The sequence below is a fragment of the Pristiophorus japonicus genome, chromosome 4 (assembly GCF_044704955.1).
Source record: "Pristiophorus japonicus isolate sPriJap1 chromosome 4, sPriJap1.hap1, whole genome shotgun sequence".
NCBI classification, from domain to species: domain Eukaryota; kingdom Metazoa; phylum Chordata; class Chondrichthyes; family Pristiophoridae; genus Pristiophorus; species Pristiophorus japonicus.
In genome coordinates, this window is record NC_091980.1 from 202,345,773 (window position 1) to 202,370,234 (window position 24,462).

At 40.8% G+C, this 24,462-nt stretch overlaps 1 protein-coding gene across 4 annotated transcripts in view; it reads left to right on the forward strand.

The window, feature by feature from the left end:
- dph6 (diphthamine biosynthesis 6) overlaps positions 1-7,244 on the forward strand; it is a 363,508-nt gene extending 356,264 nt beyond the window's left edge. For all 4 annotated transcript variants that reach the window (XM_070878999.1, XM_070878998.1, XM_070879000.1 and 1 more), the window contains one exon: positions 5,514-7,244. In XM_070878999.1, coding sequence (XP_070735100.1) covers positions 5,514-5,632 — 119 coding nt within the window. In that variant the 3' untranslated portion in view covers positions 5,633-7,244. The remainder of the gene's footprint in view (positions 1-5,513) is intronic.
- The last annotated feature ends 17,218 nt before the right edge of the window (positions 7,245-24,462 follow it).

Sequence of the window (24,462 nt, forward strand, 5' to 3'; positions counted from 1 at the left end):
CCAGTATTTGAGCACATAATCTAAGCTGACACTTCAGTGCTATATTGACAGAGGTAACTTCTTTCAGCATTAAACCAATGATGCGGTGGATGTACAAGATCCCATGGCACTATTCAAAGAAAAGCAGGGAGTTCACTGTCTTCTTTGCCAATAAGCAACACCACAAAAAAAAATCAACAGGTCGTTCATCTCACTGATCTTGTGTGCAAACTGGTTGCTACATTTTCTGCATGACAAATAACTTCACTTCAAAAGTAATTCATTGGCTGTGGAGCACTTTGGAATGTCCTGAGGATGTGATAAGGCGCTACGTAAATTCAACCGTATCTTTTTTCTTCTTATTAACCAAACAGTTGTTGGGTTGTAACTGGCTATTAGGTTATTGAGGTTCTATACTAGGCAAACCGCGCCTTTTGTTTTCTCTGAAAAAAATGATAGTTAGTGGTCTTTCACATATCCTCATGGGCCACCCCGACCTGCAAGAGAACATCAGGTTGGGGCTTCAAAAAGAGCTAGAGCGCCAGGCCTTAGGACATAGTGGACCACCCCAACCTGTGTGAGAACATCTCTGCAGGTCGGGGCTATAAATAGAGCTGAAGTGGCGGGCCCTTCACCATCGTGGGCCACCCCGCCCTACGAGAGAACATCTCCGCAGGTCGGGGCTATAAATAGAGCTGAAGTGGCGGGCCCTTCACCATCGTGGGCCACCCCGCCCTACGAGAGAACATCTCCGCAGGTCGGGGCTTCAAAAAGAGCTGGATCATGCCACTGCAGCTTCCAGCGCGAGCTGACACAAATATGTGACGGCTTTGAGGTGGGTGACTGGGTGACGTCATCAGGGCCCAGGTCACTGTTTGGAGCTTGGGCAGGAACATCGGCAGGGCCCTGGTACAGCAGAGGAATTGGAAGGTCATGGCGGATTTGTGACAAGTGATCGGGGCGGAGGAGCAATGAGGGATCGTGGCTGAGGTTTGGTGGGTGACCGTGGCGGAGGTTCTGCGAATGTTTGGTGCGGAGGTGCGGCAGGAGATCGTGGCGGAGGTGTGGCGAGTGCTTTTGTGGTGGAGGAGTGGCGAGAAATCACGGCGGAGGTGCGGCAAATGAGGGTATGGAGCCCAGAAGAGCCGAGGGCCCAGGGACAGCACGGGCCAGCCCACACTGCGATATGTGTGCGCACTATGTCAGTGCAGCAGAGCAGGTCCCCAGTCGTCCTGGTTAACCCTTGCCACTGGATAAAGGCCTAGCTCTGTCAAGCTCGTGTGGTGGCTGATGTGCAACGGTCACCACACGTTTAAAAAAATCCACGCACAGGCATCTTCCACCCCCTCAATTGGAGTTCAGGACTGGAACATCGGCTCCTTCATTGAAACCTCTGTGAACCCATGTGGAAGCAAGTCATCCTCGTTCAAGGGACCGCCTATGATGATGACATGTCCTCTTTGCTTGGGTTCAGCTTTGATGCAGTTATGACATTAAGAAATTTAAGATGGTGAAAAACTTTTGAAGTAAAAGGCAGACGGCTAAAAGTGGAATCTTTTGGACTGCATCTCCGTTGTTCACATCGGGATTTGGAGGAGGTTGACGGCCTGACCACAATTTCCATACTGCTGTGCTGAGTCTCCAGTCTTACGATCCATTGCCCGAGGCATTGATAGGCCTGGTCCTGGCAATTCAATACATGTGCACGGACAGTCTATGTCATGCTGAGGCATGCAAGGATTTTCTTCACTGCTGCCTGGACCCATTACTGCTTTTGCATCGGAGGTGGGAAGATGGGATTTAACCGAGTAAAATTCCCATTGTTTTAAATAAGAAATTGAGCTATGTCTCCAGCTGAGCATAATGGCTTCCTCATCCTGGTGCATTTAAGATCTGAATATATGAATTGTTACTTGGGATTTACATACTCCAGAATAAATGCAATCCTGTGTGGCCTGTCAAATTTAATATTTGATGAGCCTGAGAGAATTTAACTGCTGTTAAAGTTTATAGAAAGTGCATCTCTTTTCAGTTAAGGCATCAAACCATAAGTTCTGGGATGTATAGTTTCATTGTTACTGTTTCAGGCTTCTAAACATATGTAAATTGTGTCTCTGTTTTTAGTTGTCCATACATCAGCCACCAGAAATCAGTTATTCAGTGCTGAAATTCAAAGTCGAATCATATTAAAGTTGGTGCTGCCTGTGCTAGCACAAAGTTCAGACATATGCTGGTCATTTCTCCCTTGACACCTTGAACAAATGAAGCTGCTTGTGGCCTTTCATCATCTGTGTTTACTACATTGGGAGTTTCAAAAGTAAACTTTTGGTGGAGAGTAATTAAAGTTGATCCAGGGGCTCAGCAGAAAGCTGTGGCCATGTGGCTCCCCGTGCACAATGAAATTTGTTTTATACCATGGCTACACTGTTCAACCATGAGGGAACAACACGAGTCATCATTTCCACAGTGGTTCTAATCCAGGATATGGGTGTAGCTGAACATGTTGACTTATTTAACGATAATTGATATCTTCATCTGTGCACTGAGAAAACCCTGCGTTCCCTTAGTGATCTTAGTGCCAAGATGAATAGGAGGCTTTCCTAACCTAACAAACCACTTGAGCTTCTTCAGTCACAATAATGACAGAATCAGTGCATTTTTTTTTACTGCTTTGAGAGGGCTTTGTGTCTCCTGTGACATCGCAACGTGCAGCATTGCCTTTATCTGAGTTAGGACTTTTATTTTTATTTTCTGATCATCTATAACCTAAAGAGAGAGAATACTTTTCTATTTATAGCCATGGTATCAACATGATCCCATTGTGATCCCATTGTGTACCCATTGAATGGCGGGACTGACGTATCAAGAAAGACTGGATCAACTGGGCTTGTCTTCACTGGAGTTCAGAAGAAAGAGAGGATCTCATAGAAACGTTTAAAATTCTGATGGGTTTAGACAGGTTAGATGCAGGAAGAATGTTCCCAATGTTGGGGAAGTCCAGAACCAGGGGTCACAGTCTAAGGTTAAGGGGTAAGCCATTTAGGACCGAGATGAGGAGAAACTTCTTCACCCAGAGAGTGGTGAACCTGTGGAATTCTCTACCACAGAAAGTTGTTGAGGCTAATTCACTAAATATATTCAAAAAGGAGTTACTACTAGGGGGATCAAGGGGTATGGCGAGAAGGCAGGAATGGGGTACTGAAGTTGCATGTTCAGCCATGAACTCATTGAATGGCGGTGCAGGCTCGAAGGGCCGAATGGCCTACTCCTGCACCTATTTTCTATGTTTCTATTCTATGAATACAATAGTTCTTAAACAGGTGGGCCCATCATTATAGCACGTGAACACTGGCATATGTAATAATATATTATAAGTCATTATGGAATAAAAACAAAAGAATGACCTTTTAAAATAACCTGCATAAATCATCGTTGCCAAGAAGCAAAACTTAATTACATTTATAATATTTTTTTTAAATACCCCATGGAGACAAGTGCATAATTGAAAGTTTAATAATTTAAGCATTCATCCCCCATAAGATTTGTATTATTCTGCTAGTTTTAGTTAATTAATTAGCCGCAAATCCACAGTAGAAGGCAAAATTCCAAATGTGCCCTCTGGCCAATCATCGTATGATGAGCAAAATGAAGGCTTCCATGCAATATCTCCTTACTGAACACACATTGATGCCAGCTGTGCAATGACAAAGAAGAGAAGAATAAGTCACCTATTGTGAAAGATGAGCTTATTTTTTGGAGTATAACAAACTGATTTATCCAATTACTTTAGATACCACCACCCTGAGGTTATTCTTCAGCTGGCGTCTTGCTCTATATTTGGTCTTTAGAACTGTCAGTGCTAACAAACCAAACTTGCCTCTGTCAAGTATACAGTGGCAAAGGGAATTACATAAGTCCCCCTGCCCAGTCAGGCCGTTGTGACAAAACTTCACTTTATGACTCTGAAAGTCCCTACATTGAGATTTTAGCTTCAATTTTTGTCACTACATAACTACAGCAAGTGTTTCTGGGATTCAAGATTTAACCTGAATCATGTTGAAGTTCTGAACTTCACATTTCTCACCTTCGGCCTCCTTATTTCCATTTGCCACTCACGCTCACCATGGCTGATGTGGTATTTTTGGTCAAGAGGACGAACTAAATACCATCCTCAATTACAGTTGGAAAGAGCCTTTTGTCGCAAGCAAGTAACAAGTTTGCACAAATTATGGAAAAGAAAATTCGAGTCATTACAATCCTATTCAGAAGTGAGTTTATTTTTTGGTTGTGTAATATTGTAGCAGAGCAATGATAATTTGATATTAGCACACTTTGTACAGTCTATATTTACCATGCTTCAGTACTTTCTAAAGGCAGCCAGAAAGTACTGTATTAGTTATTTTTCATTATTGCAGCAAAAATAGAGTTTCCTTAAGATCAACTTTTTCTTATGTCAAATAAGAATTAAGGGGTTGCATTGTACTATATATACAGCCCTTTCACTACCCATAGTGAACAATTATATCTTGATCTAATAACAATAGGTTGCTATGATTCATACATTATAAAAGATCAGATAATCCCAAGAGTGCAAAAGAATTAATATTAAAACCGTGTTCTCACAGCTCTGTTTACAGGACAGTCTTTGCATTGCAAATGGAGCAATCTCAGCCATTTCTCTGCATTTAGATCTCACTGTTTAAAGAATTATATATTGTATATGTAGAAGTATTGTGTTCTGGTCACTGTTTATTGTTTTAGTGCTCAAAAACAAATTTTCTGGAAAAGCACTGGTTGTAGATGCATTTAATCAAACTTTTCAAAAAAAGTAGGAACTAATTAATGATCACTCAGCAGAAAGCAAACCATGCATTAAAAACAATCAGTCTTGGGTCATTCACTGTAGGTCCTTAGTTTGGCATCAATGAAGCCAAAGCTACTGTCTTTCTAATGCATCCAATTAGTGGCCATATGCTTTGACAGTAAGGAGATGTGAATATTCCACAATCTGCTAGGGACCAAGAGACATCAATAACTTCTGAATAATCATATAGGGCCTGGTCAATGGGTTAAGTGCTCCTCTGACCATAGGGCACATCTTTAGGGACAACACTTCTTACCCTAGTACCAGGAATCCAATCCCCAGTGGGAGCCCTCTTCACAGCACAAGCCATGTATGGAATTTATACTCCGAGGGGTAGTCCTTGGGTAGTTCAGATGTTTGATGTGAGGTTTGTGAAACCTAGCTTGCCATATGCTGCAAACAAAGTGCAGCACAGCTTTCCAGACAATATAGATTTTTTTTGTGAAGGCAGCTGAGACAAAGAGCTTTCTCGTTCTATTAAGTTTTTTCTCACCATGTAGAAATGTAGCTGTATCAGAAATAGTATTTTAAGAAATTGTGATTATTTTTCAGATCGTATTTTTACAATACATATTTTTAGAATCGTGCCCATTATTTAAATAATGATTTCTAAACTTATATGTAATAAGGTTATTAGAAAGTAAGTTTTTAACACTCTCGTTATTTTTAGATTTGGAGAGATCTCTAGAAGACTTACTGGGCTCAAAGGTCCCACTGATGATTTTGGTGCCTGCAGCAGATTTGCCTGGCCTAGAAATTCTGCATATTGCTTGTTGGCTGAGCAGCTAAGGACTGAAGACAGGACAGAGAATGATGGTTTACCAGCTACTGTAAATCCATTTCCTCCCTTTTTTTAACAAAGGAAAACAAAAGCAGAACTCCACCTGTGTTTATAGTAGCAGATCTAACAGCATGCGAAAGAAAGAACTTCAAACAACACTTCGGTCAACACTTCTGTCCACGTAGTAACAAAGGACTTATAGTTCGTGGCCAAGTTTACTATTACATTTATTGGCAACTGATAAAAGCAATGGGAAAAAAGGTGTTGCATATTACTGGCTTTACAGTTGGCTTTGGTGTATAAAGTCCGCCAAGGGAAAGTCAATCAGTTTTTATAATTTGTGCAGATAGCATAAACTTTAATGGTGCTTGAATTCTGTGGTTAAAGTTATGATGTACAAAAATATGAAGTCATTTTAATTTTATAACAATTGTTAAATCTTTTCTCATCTTTATAGAAATGTCCATTTTTATTGTGCCACCGATGAGCAGAAACGGAGTCTTCATATTTGATGGCAGTCCAATTGTTTAATACTTTAGTCGTGATTTCCACCCCCCCCGAACCTCTCTGCTCACTTTCCCCTTGTAAAGGATTTGCCATCTTGTTGGAGCATGTTTTTTCAGGCAATGCATACCATGTCCCAGTGGTCATTCTTCATGTGTGAGTCTTGACAGTGTATGCCAACAGGAGGTGTCATAACCAGGCCTGACCTCACCTTCACCAAATCAGATATGTGTGTGCACTCTCTGTAGAGGTTGCCAGGTAGCCATGAGCGATGGAAGCCCTGGCTGACTTTCCTCTCCGTGACCATGGAGCCATTGCAGTACTTCTACCACTATCCCAGCTAAGATCAGCTGATTCAGCTCAGTCGAGGGATAGAATATGGGACATCTCTGGTTTGTGTACCTCAGCTACTCGCTGAATGAATTCTCTGAGCCATCAAGAGCCAATTCTGAGATTAATACATGAAACATGGAGCTCAGCAGCACACAAACAGAAAACATTTGTATAAAAATAGAAAGGCACTTGCCTATTAAAGCTCAGTCTCCTTGGTGAGTCATTTTGATCTGGGACTTGAAAGTATTATGAAGCATGCTTTAGAACCTGTTAGAAAAGAGATTCATTTTCACTGGCTTTATATGTTGTGCAATAAATCCACACAAGTTACTGCATAGGTTGAGCAACCTGAGATTTCCGAGGTAACTGAAGATATCTCACTGATGAAGATGAATTATAGATGGTTTTTTTGAGTGTGAAATACCCATATGATGGCTCTTTGAAACAATAAGAGAATGGCTGTTCACTGTCACCATTAGTAAAGGTATGGTATTGTAGAGGCTATGATACTGAACTGGAGGTATGTCAAATTGAATTCAATAAATTTATGAGCTAACACAAGAAAATATGACCATGAAAGCTGCCATTTTGTCATAAAAGCCCAAATGATTCATTAATGTATTTTGGAGAAGGGAACTTTCCACTCCTCTACCTAGTCTAATCTACAAGTGACTTTGATTGACTCTTGCTGTCATCTGAAATGGTCTAGCATACCAACTATTGATGACAAATGTAATCTTACTAGCGATGCCAACTTCCCGAGAACAATTTTTTTAAACATTGCTTGTACTGTGAGTGTGCATTCTTTCCAGGCTATTTTTTCTCCACATACGTACTTTTTAATTTCTATTTTTTTTATGCATAATTTCCACTAATTCCCATGTGGAGCCTTCAACTGCTAGGCCCAGGTGTGCAAGACTGGACTTTTTCACAGCATTTCTCCATTTCATGCTTGCACTATTGTTTTCATGATTACAAAAAAATCTGTTCTCGCTTTCTGTTTTTATCATACCCTGGGGATAAATCTACTTGTCCTTAATTGAAGTACACATCTAGTGATGTAAATCCATTAATAGTTAATAGTTGCATGATGTCAGAAAACCAGTGTCATTATTGGCAACATATTGACCTATGCAAGATTATTACTTTCTGGACATGAGACTAAGTGCATTCATGATAACTAATGTGACTGGATTTTATTGTGTGTGCTTATATAGTTCTTGGTTATATCATATTTAACAACGTAGACTTTTTTTACATAGTAAGTCCATCCAACATATTTACTTCTACAGTCAAATACTAATACAGAATATATAGAAATGCACCCAAAAAACAGCACCAAAAATTCACACCGTAAGCCTGATACTCCTCCAACTGTGAGACAAAATTGCAGGCTGATTAAATTATAAATGACCTCAGCACCAACCTAGGATTAGCTGGACAATAAAATTAAAATGCCAAACGACAATAATAAAGAAATGTGGAAACAATAGGGATAATTTCAGTCTGGTCATAATGAAATAAAATGCATTTATCTGTTACAGGTTGAGTGTCCGAAATCCGGAGTTCTGAAATCCGAACATTTTTTAAACGGCGATAGCGGTATTTTTTCACCAAAAATACCGCTAATCACGTCACTGCGCGTTGGGCCTAGGGAGGGAGGAAAACACCCCCCAAAAAATTCCCAAAAATAAACGTTCATAAAACCCTTACCGACTAAATTGCTGAAAAAGAATTTAAAAATACAAACTTTAACTTACCTTTCTTACAGGTCTTCAACGCAGGTTTTCCCCAGCCGCCGACACTGCTGCCCTGGACCCTCCGCTGCTGCACCCCCCCCCATCCGCCACCGACCCTCCTTCCACGGACCCCGCCTCCGCTGCCCCGAACCCTCCTTCGCCGGCCCAGACCGTCCACTGCAGCACCACTCCGCCCCCCCCTTCGCCGCCGACCCTCCCTCCGCCGCCCCAGACCCTCTGCCACTGCCACTCCCCTCGGCCGCCACCCACCCTCCTCCGCCACCCCGTCCCTCTACCGACCCTTTGCAGCACCCTTACCTCAGCCCAGGCGTTTCCGGATTCGGGATGTCGGAAAGACATTCTGAAATCCGGAAATACCCGAAATCCAGAACGGCCTCGGTCCTGAGGTTTCCGGATTTCGGACGCTCTTCCTATGATATATGTATATAGTACAATAGTGAATAATCAGAGTTTGAAAATCATCACTGAAGCAGAACATTTTTTTTAAAATACAGACTGATAAAATATTTCTTCTACCCCAATTGGGACTAATGTTATTCTTATATCAAACTGGCCCAAAAAATAAGGCAATACACGATCCTAGAATTAAAGAAGTTTACAGCCGAAGGAGGCCACACAGCCCATCATGACTGTGTAGACTGAAAAAGAGCTATCCAGCCGAATCCCACTTTCCAGCTCTTGGTCCGGAACCTTGTAGGTTACGGCATTTTAACTGCATATTCAAATACTTTTTAAATGAGATGAGGGTTTCTGCCTCTGTCCATCTGTAATTATGGAGATATAAATGAGGCCACGTCTAAGAACTGGTCTTGTGCTAATTTCTCTTTTTACCAGCCGCAGTATAACTGCAGCCAATATAAAGTAGATACATTTATTTATCTCTCTTTTAACGTATGCCACTTCCTGCGAGTATTTCCAGTCAGAAGAAACACACAGTTGCTATGTGCACTAGAACACATTTGTTCAGAGTTTTAAGTAGTTTGTTGTGCAATAGCATTCCAAGTGCCTAGTATATTGTGGCAGTGACCACTTACACAACGATGCAAATAGTCCTAGTACAGGACGACAAGGGTATTAAGTACCACTATAATTACTTTAATTACCAGCTATATCAAATTAATTTCTGCTCATTCTTACAGGTCTCTTTAATCTTTTGTTTTCCAGCTCATAGTCATCAAACAGGCCCGAAGTTTATATGCAAGAAGAATCATTTATTGCACAGAATTTTGAAAACACTGACATAGTAACTGAATTGTATTCTTTGTATGAGGGCAGGCTTATTTGAAGCTGAAGTTAGGGGACCCTTGAAGCATTTGAGACCTCTGACATTGCAAAGCCATTATAAATGGGCTTTATAACAATACTCAGGTTATTTTAAGTAGTTATTATCTAGTCGCTCGACACATTTTACGGAAACATAACCCTCGATTAGACCTGACACAGCACAGAGAGAGTGGTGCGTTCTTTCCTGTGCTGCGAACTGTGGAGCACAACAGAAGTGGACTGTCTCCTGGGTAAGAGAGCGGTGAGCTGAAGCAGCCATTCTGCGTCAAGGGCATCCTGTTTCAGTGTGCGTTTTTTCCTTAAAATTGGCCTTTGAAATGACACTGCTGCAAATGCTTCATTTTATTCTAGGTAAAAGTCGTCGTCTTATATGAAAACAGAATTAAATCATTGTGGTGAAAGTAAGTATATGTTTTGTATGGGTAACAAAGCTCGAATGTTACCGGTTAGTTTGATGTGGGTATGTATTGGATATAAATAATGGTCATCAAGGGCAATATGAGTCAAAGCAGCAGCGGATTGCATGGTATGCTTATATTTATGTTTTGTATTTCATGCCAAGAACAGTAACCAAAGGAAGGGTGGATAGTGTTTTGAGCAATGACATTTTATATTTGTGTGACACTGGCATCATAAGAATATATTGGCAAAACAAGTTTGTGAATGTTTTAAGTTATTTTGGTTGAGACAAAGGGACCGATTTTCATCAAGGCCTCCGCCTGCTCAAGTGCCACCGATGGTTGCTGAGGTATCGGATGGTACTTTGGGCGGGATATTCATGGCTGAGATCCCTTGAAGATCGGCGGGTGGCAAATGGATGACGTACGGCGCCAATCTGGGCGGCAGCGGGCGGGAGCTCTCATTCTTGGCGGCAGAGACGCTTGCCGCCCAAGTGCCGCCGAGGATGGAGTCGGGCCCACGGGGCCCTGCAAAGACCTGCAAAGAAAACAACAGCAAAAAAAAATAAAAGTATCCGAAGACCTTCAGGGGACCCCATCCAGGTAAGTCGCTGTTGAAACAAAGTATTAAAATGTTCCCTTACCTTTTTTTTTTCAGGTTCTTCGTACTCCCCGTCGGGGACAGACCAGCCTCCAGCCAGCGGTCCATCCCAGTTCTGCCGCCGACTTCCGCCCACAGGAATCTGGGAGCTCAGCAAGCAGGAGCTCAGTTGCGCCAACCGCTGACGTCAGTGGGCAGTTCCCGGCAGCGCTCTCCTCCCGCCCGCTCCAGGCCACCCCGAAAGTGGCACAGGCGGATCTTCAGGAGGAATGTCGGCTGCAGCGGGCGGTGAGGTGATGAAAATCAGTCCCAAATTGTTTACAAACATGTATAATATGGAAAATATATAAACATGTATGATATGGAAAATATATATATGCTGCTAAGCAAAATCAGAAACGTTTATTTCTGCCCACTGCGAATATGATCTGACTGTATTGTGGTGTTTTAGAGCAGCGGTGCCTACATTTGCAGCCTGCTGCGGAAGGTGAAGCTGAAGGCAACTATTCTTTTCATTAGTTGACGAAAAGCAAATTTGAAAAAACATTTGTGTCTTTTATTGGGTTATAGAATTAAACATGCGTAGTGAATGAAATAAAAATTTGAGAGGCAGCTCATGTGATTTACAGGGAACACTAATGTGCCTATAAAAATCTTGAGCAGTGAGATGATAAAACTTAAATTATGTTTTGAAAAAAGTATGAATCCCATATACATCGCATGAACAAAATACAAAATGTAAAACATTGGGAGACCCAGCTTATTCCATGTGTAAGAAAGATTTTGATTATAGCCTTGTGCAGTACCTGCCTCAAGCCCATGTCACCTATTCGTATCAGTTGTTTCAGAGGGCTATATAGATAAAGAAAGTCTTGCATTTATATAGCACCTTTCACGACCTCCGGTTGTTCCAAAGCACTTCACAGCCAATTAAGTACTTTTTAAATGCAGGCGCTGTTGTGATGTAAGAAACATGGCAGCCAATTTCCACACAGCAAGGTCCTACAAACAGCAATGAAATAAATGACTAGATTATCTGTTTTAGGTGTTGGCTGAAGGATAAATGTTGGCCAGGAAAACTCCCCAGTTCTTCTTCGAATAGTGCTGAAGGATGTTTTATGTCCGCTTAAGAGGGCAGACTGGGCGTTGATTTAATGTCTGATCCGAAAGACGGCACCTTCGACGTTGCAGCACTCCCTCAGTACTGCCCTGTAGCATCAACCTAGATTATGTGATCAAGTCTCGAGTGGGATTTGAACCCACAACCTCCTGAGAAGCATGAGTGCTGCCGCTGAGCCACAGCTGACACAAAATGGACTGCTTCCATGCAAATGATGATTGAAATCAACCCAGAAACTGGCAGAACATGTCAATGCAGCACTCAAGCAGCATGATTCCTCAAGTGATCATGTTAAAAATGTGAAGACATGGTTTGAGTTGAAAGTATGGCTTCGATGTGGATTAACTATTGATGGACAAGGCTTAGCAGGAAGCATGAGTTTTCCATCAATTTGGGAAAATCTTGCTGTTAATTATAGTTTAACAATATCAATGCATGTGTATATTATAGAGCTAGTAATGTCTTAATAACTTATAGCTCTACATTTTAATTCAAAGTTGTGTATTCTTCAGTACTTCGATATCAGTTCTGAATATCTGAAAATCTTTGACAAATGCATATAAAACTGTATTTGCCGATCAAAGCTGAATGAAGCCCCAAGACATCTGCACATAGAGCCTTGCAAAGAGTAGGTCATTTTGCCTGCTCTGCCATTCAATAAGATCATGACTGTTCTGATCACGGGCTCAGCTCCACTTCCCTGCCCCCTAGTTCTAGATTCCCCTATGAGTCGAAACATTCTCTCTGCATCTACCTTGCGAGACCCCTCATTATCTTATATGTTTCAATAAGATCAACTCTTATTCTTCTAAACTCCAATGAGCATAGGCCCAACCTGCTCAACCTTTCTTCATAAGTCAAACCCTTCATCTCAGGAATCAACCTTATGAACCTTCTCTGAACTGCCTCCAATGCAAGTATATCCTTCCTTAAATATAGAGACCAAAACTGTACACAGTACTCTAGGGGCCCGAACTTGGTCAAAGTCAAGGCCCACCCAATTGCTGCCAAAGGACCTCCGAGAGACCTGGTGGTACTTTGCCAGAGAGATTCTTCTAAAAGATCTGCCAGTAACGCCCAGCGGCAAAAAAACAACTTCCGCCATGAATCTGGGCTGCAGCAGGCGGGAGCTCCCAATCTCGCCGTAAAATGCGATCCTCGCCAAAGTGCCGCCGAGGATTGAGTCAGGCGCATTACATCCTCAAAGAACTCCAGCAAATTTGTCAAACATGATTTCCCGTTCATAAAATTATGCTGACTCTGCTTGACTGAATTATGCTTTACCAAATGCCCTGCTACTGTTTCCTTAATAATGGACTCCAGCATTTTCCCAACGACAAATGTTAGGCTAACTGCTCTATAATTTGCTGCTTTCTGTCTGCCTCCTTTTTTAAATAAGGGCGTTACATTTGCGGTTTTCCAATCTGCTGGGACCACCTCAGAATCCAGGGAATTTTGGTAATTACAACCAATACATCCACTATCCCTGCAGCCACTTCTTTTAAGACCCATGCAAGCCATCAGGACCAGGGGACTTGTCCAATTTTAGTCCCATTATTTTACTGAGTACTACTTCTTTAGTGATGGTGATTGTTTTAAGTTCCTCCCTCCCTATCATCATCATCAGCCCCTTGATTATCCACTATTGGGATGTTTTTAGTGTCTTCTGCCGTGAAGACCGATACAAAATATTTGTTCAAAGTCTCTGCCATTTCCCTGTTTACATCACGGCGTAAATGTTACAATATGCACTTGCAGTTGACGAGTTGCCTCACCGCTAGCATGTATTTGGAAAGTTACTGCCTACAACTTTACCAGCGTTAAACTTGTGTTTTGTAAATCCAGAGTTGAGACATAGCCTCATTCTGGAGCAAAGTAGACTGAAACATTTTCTTCCAGGGAGTCACACTTTGCTTCATTCTGATGTCAGGTGACGACCTGACTCTGGATTCAGGCTACATTTACATTATATCTGTAATGTCAGTGCAACTTAAACCCACTTTGCACCAACACTACAGTTGCAGTGTAAATGCATCCTTCATGAGATTTATGGTACAATTTTGTTACATCTGATTGTTTTATGATCAGTAAAAATGTAGGTTGATAATGCAGTCGACTCCTCTATTCAAAGTTGCTAAATTCAGACTTTCATGCTATTCAAATTTTTAGTACTAAATTTCCAACTTACCGTGTTATTTACATTCCTACATTCATTTAATTGGATACCCTGTAATATCATTTTTTGTGCAAAAAACAACTTAGCATTATCAAGAGTAATAAGAAATTGTAAGCATTAAAACAAAAGCTAATGTGATTAGTTAAATAATTAGCAAGATATTTGACAAATGAGGCAAACCATGAAATTTATGTACACCATATAATTTAGTGCAACAATTAGATAGGATTATTACATTTTAATATCAACCAGTTTGACATTTCTTTGAGTCCCAACTGTGTGGGGAGAGATGAGGTGCTTCCCTACCGAGCCAAGAACAAATCAGATTCTTTCACCCTTAAAACATTCCACTATTTATACATTATAATTTTTACATTGAAAAATGCAATATCTCAACTTGTACTCAGTTGGAGGTGCAATTCTTTCAACATTCCCTTCTAGTTGCCTATGTGATTTTTATTTCAATCTTAGATATTTATGTGAAATAAACAACCTGCAGAATTACATTTTATCTTCTAAACCACTAAAATCCAGGCAGGTTTACAATCAGAGAGATCACAGTCTTCACTTCATTCAGTGGATGTTGCTGCCACCTAGTGCTAGGGACCTGGAATAGCACCTTGTCAGGCAAGTCACAGCAGCTTCTGGTTTTAAAAATAAATCTTCCATTAATCTAAATAGCATTGAAAAGTGATTGTGGAGCTGAATATTTATTTTAAAGACAAGCAAAAGTACAAAATAACAGTGACTGCCTATGGGATTTTAAACTTTATTCTAATTGCTTTGAAGATATGATGAAAAAGATGGGAAAGCTATAATTCAGTAAATATATTATTTGTGGAAATTATCCCAGTTTATCCATTGCTAACTGCAGCCTGGGTACCTTAACTAAACTTTTAAAATACACTGCAGTTCCACAAAACCATAGTATGGATGAACTCGAGGAGAAAAGTATATTGTTAGTACAAATGTAAATAGAATATTATCTTGTAGACTAAAGCTGCAGTTAGAAGATTGTTAATGTTTTCTTTTCAAGAAACAAAATTCATAATTATGATCTCTTTGCCTTAGTTTGCACTATAATCATGGTAATTTTGTATCTGTAAATATGCCTGAGCAGAACTTAAAGTTCACAGCTCGGGGCTACGGATAGATTTGTAGACTAACTGTGCACTTGAGAATTGTGTATGTGTTTAGTAATTCCACTAATTTGGGGATTCCCAGAAGTTTAATCTCAATTCAAAGGAAATCTAATTGCAGCTTTTCTGTTGCTAATTCATTTGATCTTTGAGCCTACAGTGTGCAATAACTGACAGCTTCATATTTGCTTAAAGATCATCTGTCACCTAATGCATTCCTGTAACTACTATCAGCCAAGGAATAGCACATGACCTTTGAACTTTGCCAGGTCACGAATGCCACTTCTCTACAGACCTCAGTGGAACATCTGGGACCTAACATTGCCATTACAGCGTTTCAACAGATTCTCTGAGACTTTATTGTCTTGTAACTTATCTTCATGTCTCATTTCTTTCCCTTCACTCTGCGGTAGTTCTGACATATCTATAAGCAACGTCACTAAGAAAAGCCCTTTGCAAGCCTCCTGGTCCACAAAATTCAAACAGGATGAGCCAATACATAACAAATACAAAACGCAAATAGACCTGAGTTGTTTGGATTTCAAAGACTGGATGGGCGGGACTGGAGTGTGGCATGTGGCCCACGGGCTGCAGTTTGGAAGTCACTGGCTTAGAGCACTAAGATTGAGGCTAGTGTCAGCTGCAGCTCAGTGGGTAGCGCACTTGCCTGAGTCAAGTCCCACTCCAGGGGCTTGAGCACAAAAAAATTTAGACTGACATTCCAGTGCAGTGCAGAGGGAGCACTGCACTGTCAGAGGTGCCGCCTTTCAGATGAGACAAACAGAGGCCCCGTCTGCGCTCTCAAGTGAACATAAAAGATCCATGGCACTATTTCGAAGAAGAGCAGGGGAGCTAACCCCGGTGTCCTGGCCAATATTTATCCCTCAATCAACATAACTAAAAGAAAAGATTATCTGGTCATTATCACATTGCTATTTGTGGGAGCTTGCTTGTGTGCAAATTGGCTGCCACATTTCCTACATTACTCCAAAAACACGTCATTGGCTATAAAGCGCTTTGAGACGTCCGGTGGTTGTGAAAGTCACTATATAAATATAAGACTTTCTTTCACTTTGCTTATTGCTATCAGTCTTTCAAGATGAAGGTCCTTTATTACTAATTAAAGTCTTTCTTTTACTTGTTCTTGATTTATTTAACTTTTCCATAATACCAGTGCTGAGAGGTTAATTGCAATTCGTACCTTGCAGGGGCCTGTGGTTGTCTAGAAGAAAAAACGCATTTAAATTCACAAAGCATCAAAATGTTTACAAATCCCAGAACTACTGCATAGTGAAGGGAAAAGAACGAGGCAGGAAAATAAGTTACAAGACAATAAACCCTTGCTACATATCTCCCCAACATAAGTTACAAGACAGAAAGGTTTTTAGTTTTTTAGTTAGATCCTATAGTACTTCCTGCTCCCATAGCTCCTTTCTTCATTAAGCTCTATTATCTCCTCATTCACCAATTCATAGGAACAGGAGGAAGCCATTCAGCCCCTCAAACCTGTTCCGCCATTCAATTAGATCACGGTTGAGCAGTATCTCCACTCCATTTACCCACCTTGGCATATCCTTACCTAACAAAAATCAATCACTCTCAGTTTTGAAATTTTCAATTAACCCAGCCTCAACAGCTTTTTGGGAGAGAGAGTTCCAGATTTCCACTACGCTTTGTGTGAAGAAATGCTTCCTGATATCACCCCTGAACAGTCTAGCTCTAATTTGAAGGTTATGCACCCTTGTTCTGGACTCTCCCACCAGAGAAAATAGTTTCTATCTACTCCATCAAATTCTTTAATAATTTTAAAACACCTCAATTAGATCACCCCTTAATCTTCTATATTCAAGGGAATACAAACCTAGTCTATGCAACCTGTCCTCATAATTTAAACCTTTTAGGCACGGTATCAGTCTGGTGAATTTGTGCTGCACCCCCTCCAAATCATTGACTTCAATATCCTAGGCCTTGTCCCACCCTCTTCTAGCAACCTCTTCTAGCCGTGACGTGCATTGGGGCGATCATTACATTGTAGTCACTATATAATGCAAGATGTTGAAACCCCTTTCTGGTTTAACATTTATAAATTCATAATTTAAAATGTAATTTAAAATAATGGTAGGAGCTTTATGCCAGGGCCAAGTGGTCTCCATGTTCTACAATCAACAAGTAGCTATGCAGGGGGTTTACAACACTATTGCATGGTCACAGTGTCACTGCTTCTACAGTAATCTTGTGCAATAAGTTTACTTAACCTAAAATTAATATATCTACATAGGTGAATTCACATTATAGAGTTCAATCCAATACATTGTTAAGTACCGTTCCGAGAGACGGCTGCATTATGAGAGATGTGGCGCATATAAACTCAATCAGTAATTGAAAGTTTGTAACATTCAAGATACTAACCTCCATAATAACTACCCCTCGGCATCAAGACTATAGAGCAGCGACAAGTTTAGACGATTCTCTATATGAAGAAAGTAGGATTGGATAACTAGTTGCATTAAGCAACCAAATCTATTCACTTGAATTGTCAGCCCCACTTCAGAACTTGAGCAAATAATCTAGGTTGTGCAGTACCAAGGAAGTGCTGCACTGTTGAAAATGTCATCCTTCAGCATGTTCAGGTGATTCAAGTGAATAGTGAACATCCCATAGTAGTATTCGAGAAGAGCAAGGGGTTCGACCAGTGTCTTTGCCAATATTCCTCCCTCAACCATTCAAAACAGATTAACTTGTAATTTAGCTCATTGCTGTCTGTAGGATGTTGCTGTGTGCCAAATAGCTCCTGTATTTGTCCGCATGACAACATTTACTGTAATTCAACATGTTTTTATACATTTCAACATGATTTGGTGCTATGCAAATATAAGTATTACTTGTTTATTATAAGTAGAAAAGGTAATTTATTCGATAGCTCAGTGACTACATCACGCTATTGTTTATCCTGTTTGGCAAAAAATGTTAAATATGCAGGAAAAACAGAATGATTGTGGGCACCTCTGTGAGATAAATACTGACACCTGCCTTATCTGAGCCTGGTTCTAAAGGTGATCAAAAGGCACATCTCACTCCCCCCTTTCAACTATGAGAAATATAAAGGGGGAAGCCAGCATCAGAGCTGACAACTGTTGAAGTTCATGTACATCAGAAGGCATTAAGGAAAATGATTTGATTATTTAAATTCATCACTGCAGATAGCAACTGAGAAGCAGAGGGAGACGTCTACGTGATAGCACGGCTGCATCATCAGAACCTTTGTGAAAAGGGAAAAAAACCTTAACCCCAGTGCTAACGGGTCAGGCAATTAATGATCATTCCAGCTATCGAGTATGGTGTTGGTTTCACAAAGTGCTTTTCTGAACTTGCCCGCTTCTTCTCGTGTTTTTTTTTAACTAAAGCATTAATGTTGCCGTGAACTCAGGTGGACCCAAATCATGATCATGTTTTTCTTGTATATTATATTTTTCCTGCATAAACAAGTTAGAATACACTGGGAAACAATGAAACTTTTAAGATATTTTCACCAGTGCTTGTAACTGTCATAAATTTTCCGTGCTTTTTACATTCCTTACTTCTGTGTCTGATTACTACAGTTCACCTGGCAGCTATAACTGAGAGTCCCGGACCCCTCAGTGGCCACAATCAGCGCTACTCTAGAGGTTGGTTGGCCAGCAGGTCTTGTCAGGTCCTCTCATCCTCCTGTTTGCTTTCATCTCTGCTAATCTCTTTCTCTCAGCTTGTCTAATTCTTTTTCGGTTTTTATCTCTTTGCCTCCTCTTTATATGCTTCTCTGTTACTTTTCATTCTTAGTCTCATTATTGGTGCCAGCCTAACCGATAAATCACCAAATTATTAATCGCTGCATAATTTTTTTTTGGAGTGGGGCGGGGGAGGAGAGTGACGTTCAGATGCCAATTACAAGTACAGGCAACTCTCGATTACCCGAGTCCCTCGGAGATTGGGCTATGCCGGGTAAACGATTTCTCCGTTAGATCGAGTTGACATTACAGTTAATGCTTACAGTACTGCAGGTGTGCTCTAACCAATAGCTGTAGCATATTTTCTAATCCTTGAATTCTAGTCCGCTAGATCTAAAAACCATTAGGCTTGTTGATTACTTCCTGTAACTGTTCATGGCATTTTAATGAATTATGAGAGGCAGTGGACCTGTGTGTGAGCAGCAGCGGGAGCTGAGGCAAGGCAGAGCGCTTAAAAGCAAGGCTCAACAGATAACATTCGAAAGGAACATCAGAGTTTCAAAGTGATGTCACACACACGGAATCTTAAATGCCGTTACAACAATTTCCCGTTGCATTGGTGTGCGGATAATCGAGAGTTACCTGTGTTTGCAGCACTGATACAGGCCATTTGGCCCAACAGCTCCATCTCGGTACTCCTGTCAAGAATTTCTGTCGAGTTCTTTTGTAGATTTGATGTGTTTTCTGTGCAGTTTTTTGTACTATCATTCTCAATGTATCCAAGGTAAAGAAATGTTGCAGTTGTCTCTGACCCTGCTTCACACCATGGAACAATTCTATTACCTATACCAGCTGGAGTTGGACATTGCGGTTTATGAAACCTGAATATGATGAAAATTCAATAAAGTGGTTATAGTTGGTCATCAATCACTTCCTCCTGTTGTTCTATCTAATAGACTTCTTCCTATGAAGTCCACATTACCTTAGGTTTTTTATTTGCTCTTCAGTTTTTTTTACATACATCTTGGCACCTTTCCCATTTTCATTTTCATCCTTTTGTACATTTATTTTTGCTTTATTTTCCTTGTTCTTTTTACCTCCCCTCCCTAATTTTTGTTCTTAGTTCTGTGTCTTTTAGTCTGTTGTTATTTATACCTCTTCCTTACGAGCAGCAGCACATTTTCGTTCTTGTGTAATTGTGTATTTATACTGCAATTATATTGCTCCTACATCAGGCAAAGTATAGTTTCTTCACTCTTCCATAAATGCAGAGATCTGCACACCTCCAATTGTCAGATTGTTTTTAAACTTAGAAAAGACTTGACTATCTCATTAACTCTCCTATTGTTAACACTGGGCCTTGAAATTACGCTATTAGATACTGGTATACAAATACTTAGCTCAGTCAGCTAAAGCAGCTCTCTTTGCTATTTCAGCGGAGTTATCAATCCACTTATTTTAAATTAACACCTGCACTAAATAGCACAGTGAAATTTCGGGTTGATGCGTTAAGCATTTATATACTGGTATCCTATGGCATAATTTCAAGGCCATAAAGTTTAATAAGATTGAATCATGAGACAATGAGGGTCATTGGCTTTGAAAGGAGATAATTAAAATGGGATCTTACAGAAATTATATGATATTAAATGGTATCGATAGGTAAACTAAGAGAGTACAACAAGACTGCACTGGCTAAAAATGGTGCAAGATTAATTTAAGACTAATGTCAGAAAAAACTTCTTCCTGTGACGATTGATCAAGATTTGGAATCGTCTTCTGGAGTGGGTCTAAAACCTTAGATTTATTCAAAATTCAGTTAGATAGCATGATGGGGAGATTGCAAATCTTATCTAAGATGAGTCAAATGACCCCTTTCATCCATTTTTACTTTCACCTTGGGATTAAGGCAGTTAGTGGATCACCTGAAAAGCTTCACAATTGACACATGCACCAGTTGTAGTTATATAAGCATCATGGTGAGTCGATCACCTCATGGAAGTACCTCAACATTGCCGTCCTTTGTTTTAATGAGCAAAAAACTCATAGAAAAGGTTTTTTGTAAGTTGCACTTAATGCACAGGTAATAATATGAGTGGATCTCCTGCGATACTGGTCATGGTGAGTCTGGTGGGCAGTATTTCTCTTCCCTGGCTGTGTCATAGTTGTGTTGCTGTTTCTCTATCTTTTTATTTCCTCTTTTGCTTGTCTCTATCATGTTTTGTTTTTCTTCTCATTTGGACAGGATGTGACAGGTGGTGAGGAATGGTGGCAGGTAAAGCACTTACAAAACAGAAGGCCTACAGAGCTGGCAGCAGCCAAGGTGATTGCATTCACTTAAAATAAAAACCAGTGAGAGAAAATAAAACTACACCTACCTAAAACTGGAGGGTCAAAAATGGACCAGGCGAAGGAGCAACAGCGCCACCTAGCATCAAGAGAAATAGAAACAGAAGGTGGAATTTTAACTTCCTCCACTAGATAGAAACCAAGCAGAATGGGAGTTCAAATCCAAGGGTGGTGCACTTGCCGTTCTTTTACCGTCCCATGGCCATTTTAACACCCAAGTTTTATTGAGCAATTGATATGTCTGCGTGACTCAGTCAGGAGCCTGAATGCATGTAAATCCCGGTTCTATGATGTACATGGGGCCCTGAAGCTATATTAATTACTTACTGGGTGGAGCGCCTGCCACAGACGCTTTGCTCAGTAAAACCTGCCGGGCAAAAAGTTGAGGCCTTTACAGGTAAGTGTCAAAATGATTTTTGTAGGGCCTGGAATATTCCTACGGCCCTCACAATGAAAGCTTGAACTGCTACTGCCCCAGGCTCCCCATGAAAGAACGGAGGAGTTAATGTTTGAGGTGTGGAACCTTTATCATAACTACAGGTGAGCAGCACTTAAAAAGGAATAGAACAAGGGGAAAGGAGAGTAAAAAGTACACATACACACATACATGAGAAAATAAATAAAGTGACCTGTAATGTGCTTAAGTGGAAGAGAGGAGATGATTAAATAGTAGAAGTGATACTAGCTTGAGACAAATAGAAGGCACTGAAAAAAATGAAAGACATTTACAAGGCACTGAATATGTTACTAGCCAAGGGGATGGGGGATGAGCCAAGTTTAAATGGAAGCACAACTCAGGAGATTGGGACACAAAAAAGGTACAGACCAACTCAACACAGTATTCCAACGGGGGGTCCTTACCCCAAATATCAACTCATTCATTCCCCTCCCCCCCCCCCCCCAAAAATGTTGGCATATTTATCCCTTACCACCAGTACCTCCTATCAAAGAGAAAGTAGAAGCTCCAGTTAACCTCTGAAGTTACTAAATTCAATAGTAAGGCCAGACGGCTTCCAAACAGAGAAACAAGGTAATCTTCCTTGAGCTTGTATTGGGCTTCATTGGAACAGTGTCGAGCGGGGATGGGACGAAGAATTAAAGTGGCAAGCAACAGGGAGCTCAAGGTCATCAAAAGAGACAATGTCACCCAGCATCAGGAGGCACATATAAAAGTAAGAATCGATACCTTACAGTTAACAACTAACACCCAGACATAACAGATGTGTAGGACAAAAGTAGACATGACAGAAAATCGTGACACTGAAATAGCTAGGAATTATGTGTTGTACGCAAAACTTCTTTATTTAGATAGGTATGCTAATCATTATATCTCAAAATGTGGTTTTACAGGATATTTTAAGAATAATTAGTTTGTCAACAATAGATAAGACCATTCTTAATTGTATAGCTGTTTCAAAGAGACGATGGGCCGATGGCGGCCTCCTGTGCTGTTTTACTCTATGATTTCCTTTGGTTGTCTGAGTGCAGGTACTTTCAGCCTTTTACACTCTGGATTTATCATGGATGGTTGATTAGTTTCAATGTGTATGACAGTGATCAAACCTACTATCAAACTAAAATGATCCACTATAAATTGTGACCTAGAGATAACAACTTACATTTATATGGTTCACCCAAAATGATTCACCAATAACTAAAGAAACAAATGCCATGCCAGGAGTAGGGTAGTTAGGAGGGATGACCAAAAATTAGGATGGAGAGATGGATTTTGAGAAGGCTTTTAAAGGAGGAGAGAGGTTCAAAAAGGGAGTTCTACAAAGCAGGACCAGGGCAGCTGAAAGGTCTGTCACCAGTGGTGGGTGAAGGGGAGGGGAGAGAGAGGAAGCACAAAAGTCAGGAGATTGTAGAGGTACGGTTGGGCAAGGGCATGGAGAGATTTCAAGACCTAGATGAGGATTCTAAGTTGAATGCATTGGGGGATGTGGAGCCAATGTAAGTCAGAGAGGTCACAGATGATTGGCAAGCAGAACTTGATGCAGATGAGGTTATGTGCAGTAGAGGTTTGGATGTGTTTGAGTTTATGGAGTGTTCAGGATGGGAGACAGCATAAGAGAAGTCAAGTCTAGAGGTGACAAAGGCTTGTGTAAACGTGGAGGTGCTTAAGTAGGGCAGGTAAGCAATGTTGCAGTGGTGGAAGTAAGTGGTTTTGATGAAGGTTAGGAAGTGGAGTTTAAAGTTTAGGGTCAAAAAAGGATGCTAACATCGCAAATGATCTAGGTGAGCCTGAGAACATGGCAAGGATAGAGTTTGCGTCTGGAGCCAAAGGTTAATGGCTGGAAGAAGTTGTAACTTATCCAACTTGATGTTAAAAAGGCAGTCTGACAACACATATAGTGTAGTGGAAGTTGCAACATGTAGATAAGGGAAGAGGCTGAGGATAGATCCCTGGGGTCTCTGAAAGTGCAAGTACAGGGAAAAAGAAGCCATTCCTGGAGACTCCGATACGTAGGAATTTCATCTTGCAATGAGTGGTTGATGGAGGAGAAGCATGTTCATCCATGTTAAACACCTTGGACAGGTCAAAGAGGGATAAAGAACCATAGTCGCAGGAAATGTCATTTGTAACGTTGCCTAAAGGTCTTTTCAGTGTAGTGGGTGGGCAGGAGCTTGACTGAGATTCAAACAGAAAGTATTGGGAGAGACGAGTGTAGAGCTGGGAGGTTACAGCATATTTGAGATTGGAGATGGGGCACTACTTGGCAATAATTTACAGAGGCCAAGGATGGGTTCTTGAAAAAGGAGGTGATATAGGTGACTTTGAAAGGATAGTGACTGAGGAAAACAAACTATTAACAATGTCAGGATGGTAAGGGGATTGAGTGGGACGAATGTGGGCATGTTGAGCTTGGAGACGGTGGGAGGCATGGGGAGAAACTGTAGAGAATGGGACTGCAGGGCTAGAGTGGGTGGGAAGCTGGGGGGAGATTTGAGTATTGCTCAGAAAACACAGATTCAAAGTGACCAACTAAATTAAGCATAAGTTGTTGTGCTTTTCTTTGGTGCAACACTAACTAATCTTTGTAGCAATATGCACTGTAACTATCATGATTCTATCATTTTCAAATATATTATTGATTTTTTTTTAACAATTGGTATCCATGTTCGTGTTTTGACTTGTTTCATTTTTTTAAAATCACAGGACGGTGTTCTGCACACAGCTTTACCACTTTACCTGCTGAATAGGTTAATTAGGAATCGCAGGTAGACCATTTGTTCTTTGGGATTTGATGTTTGTCACGCACTTTAACTGGCCTAATTCTACGACAAATCCTGACAGTGCAAGGATGGAGTGGTCAAAATTTGCCACTGCCTGGGCCGAGATTTTAGCGCCTGTTGGTAAATTACCGACTCAAACTGCAAAATTCAGTTTTTTTCCCCAAAGATGAGAGCGTAGCGCTAAAAGTGGCGTAGCACAACTCGTCCTCTGGCACCAACGGAGCGGTAGCTCA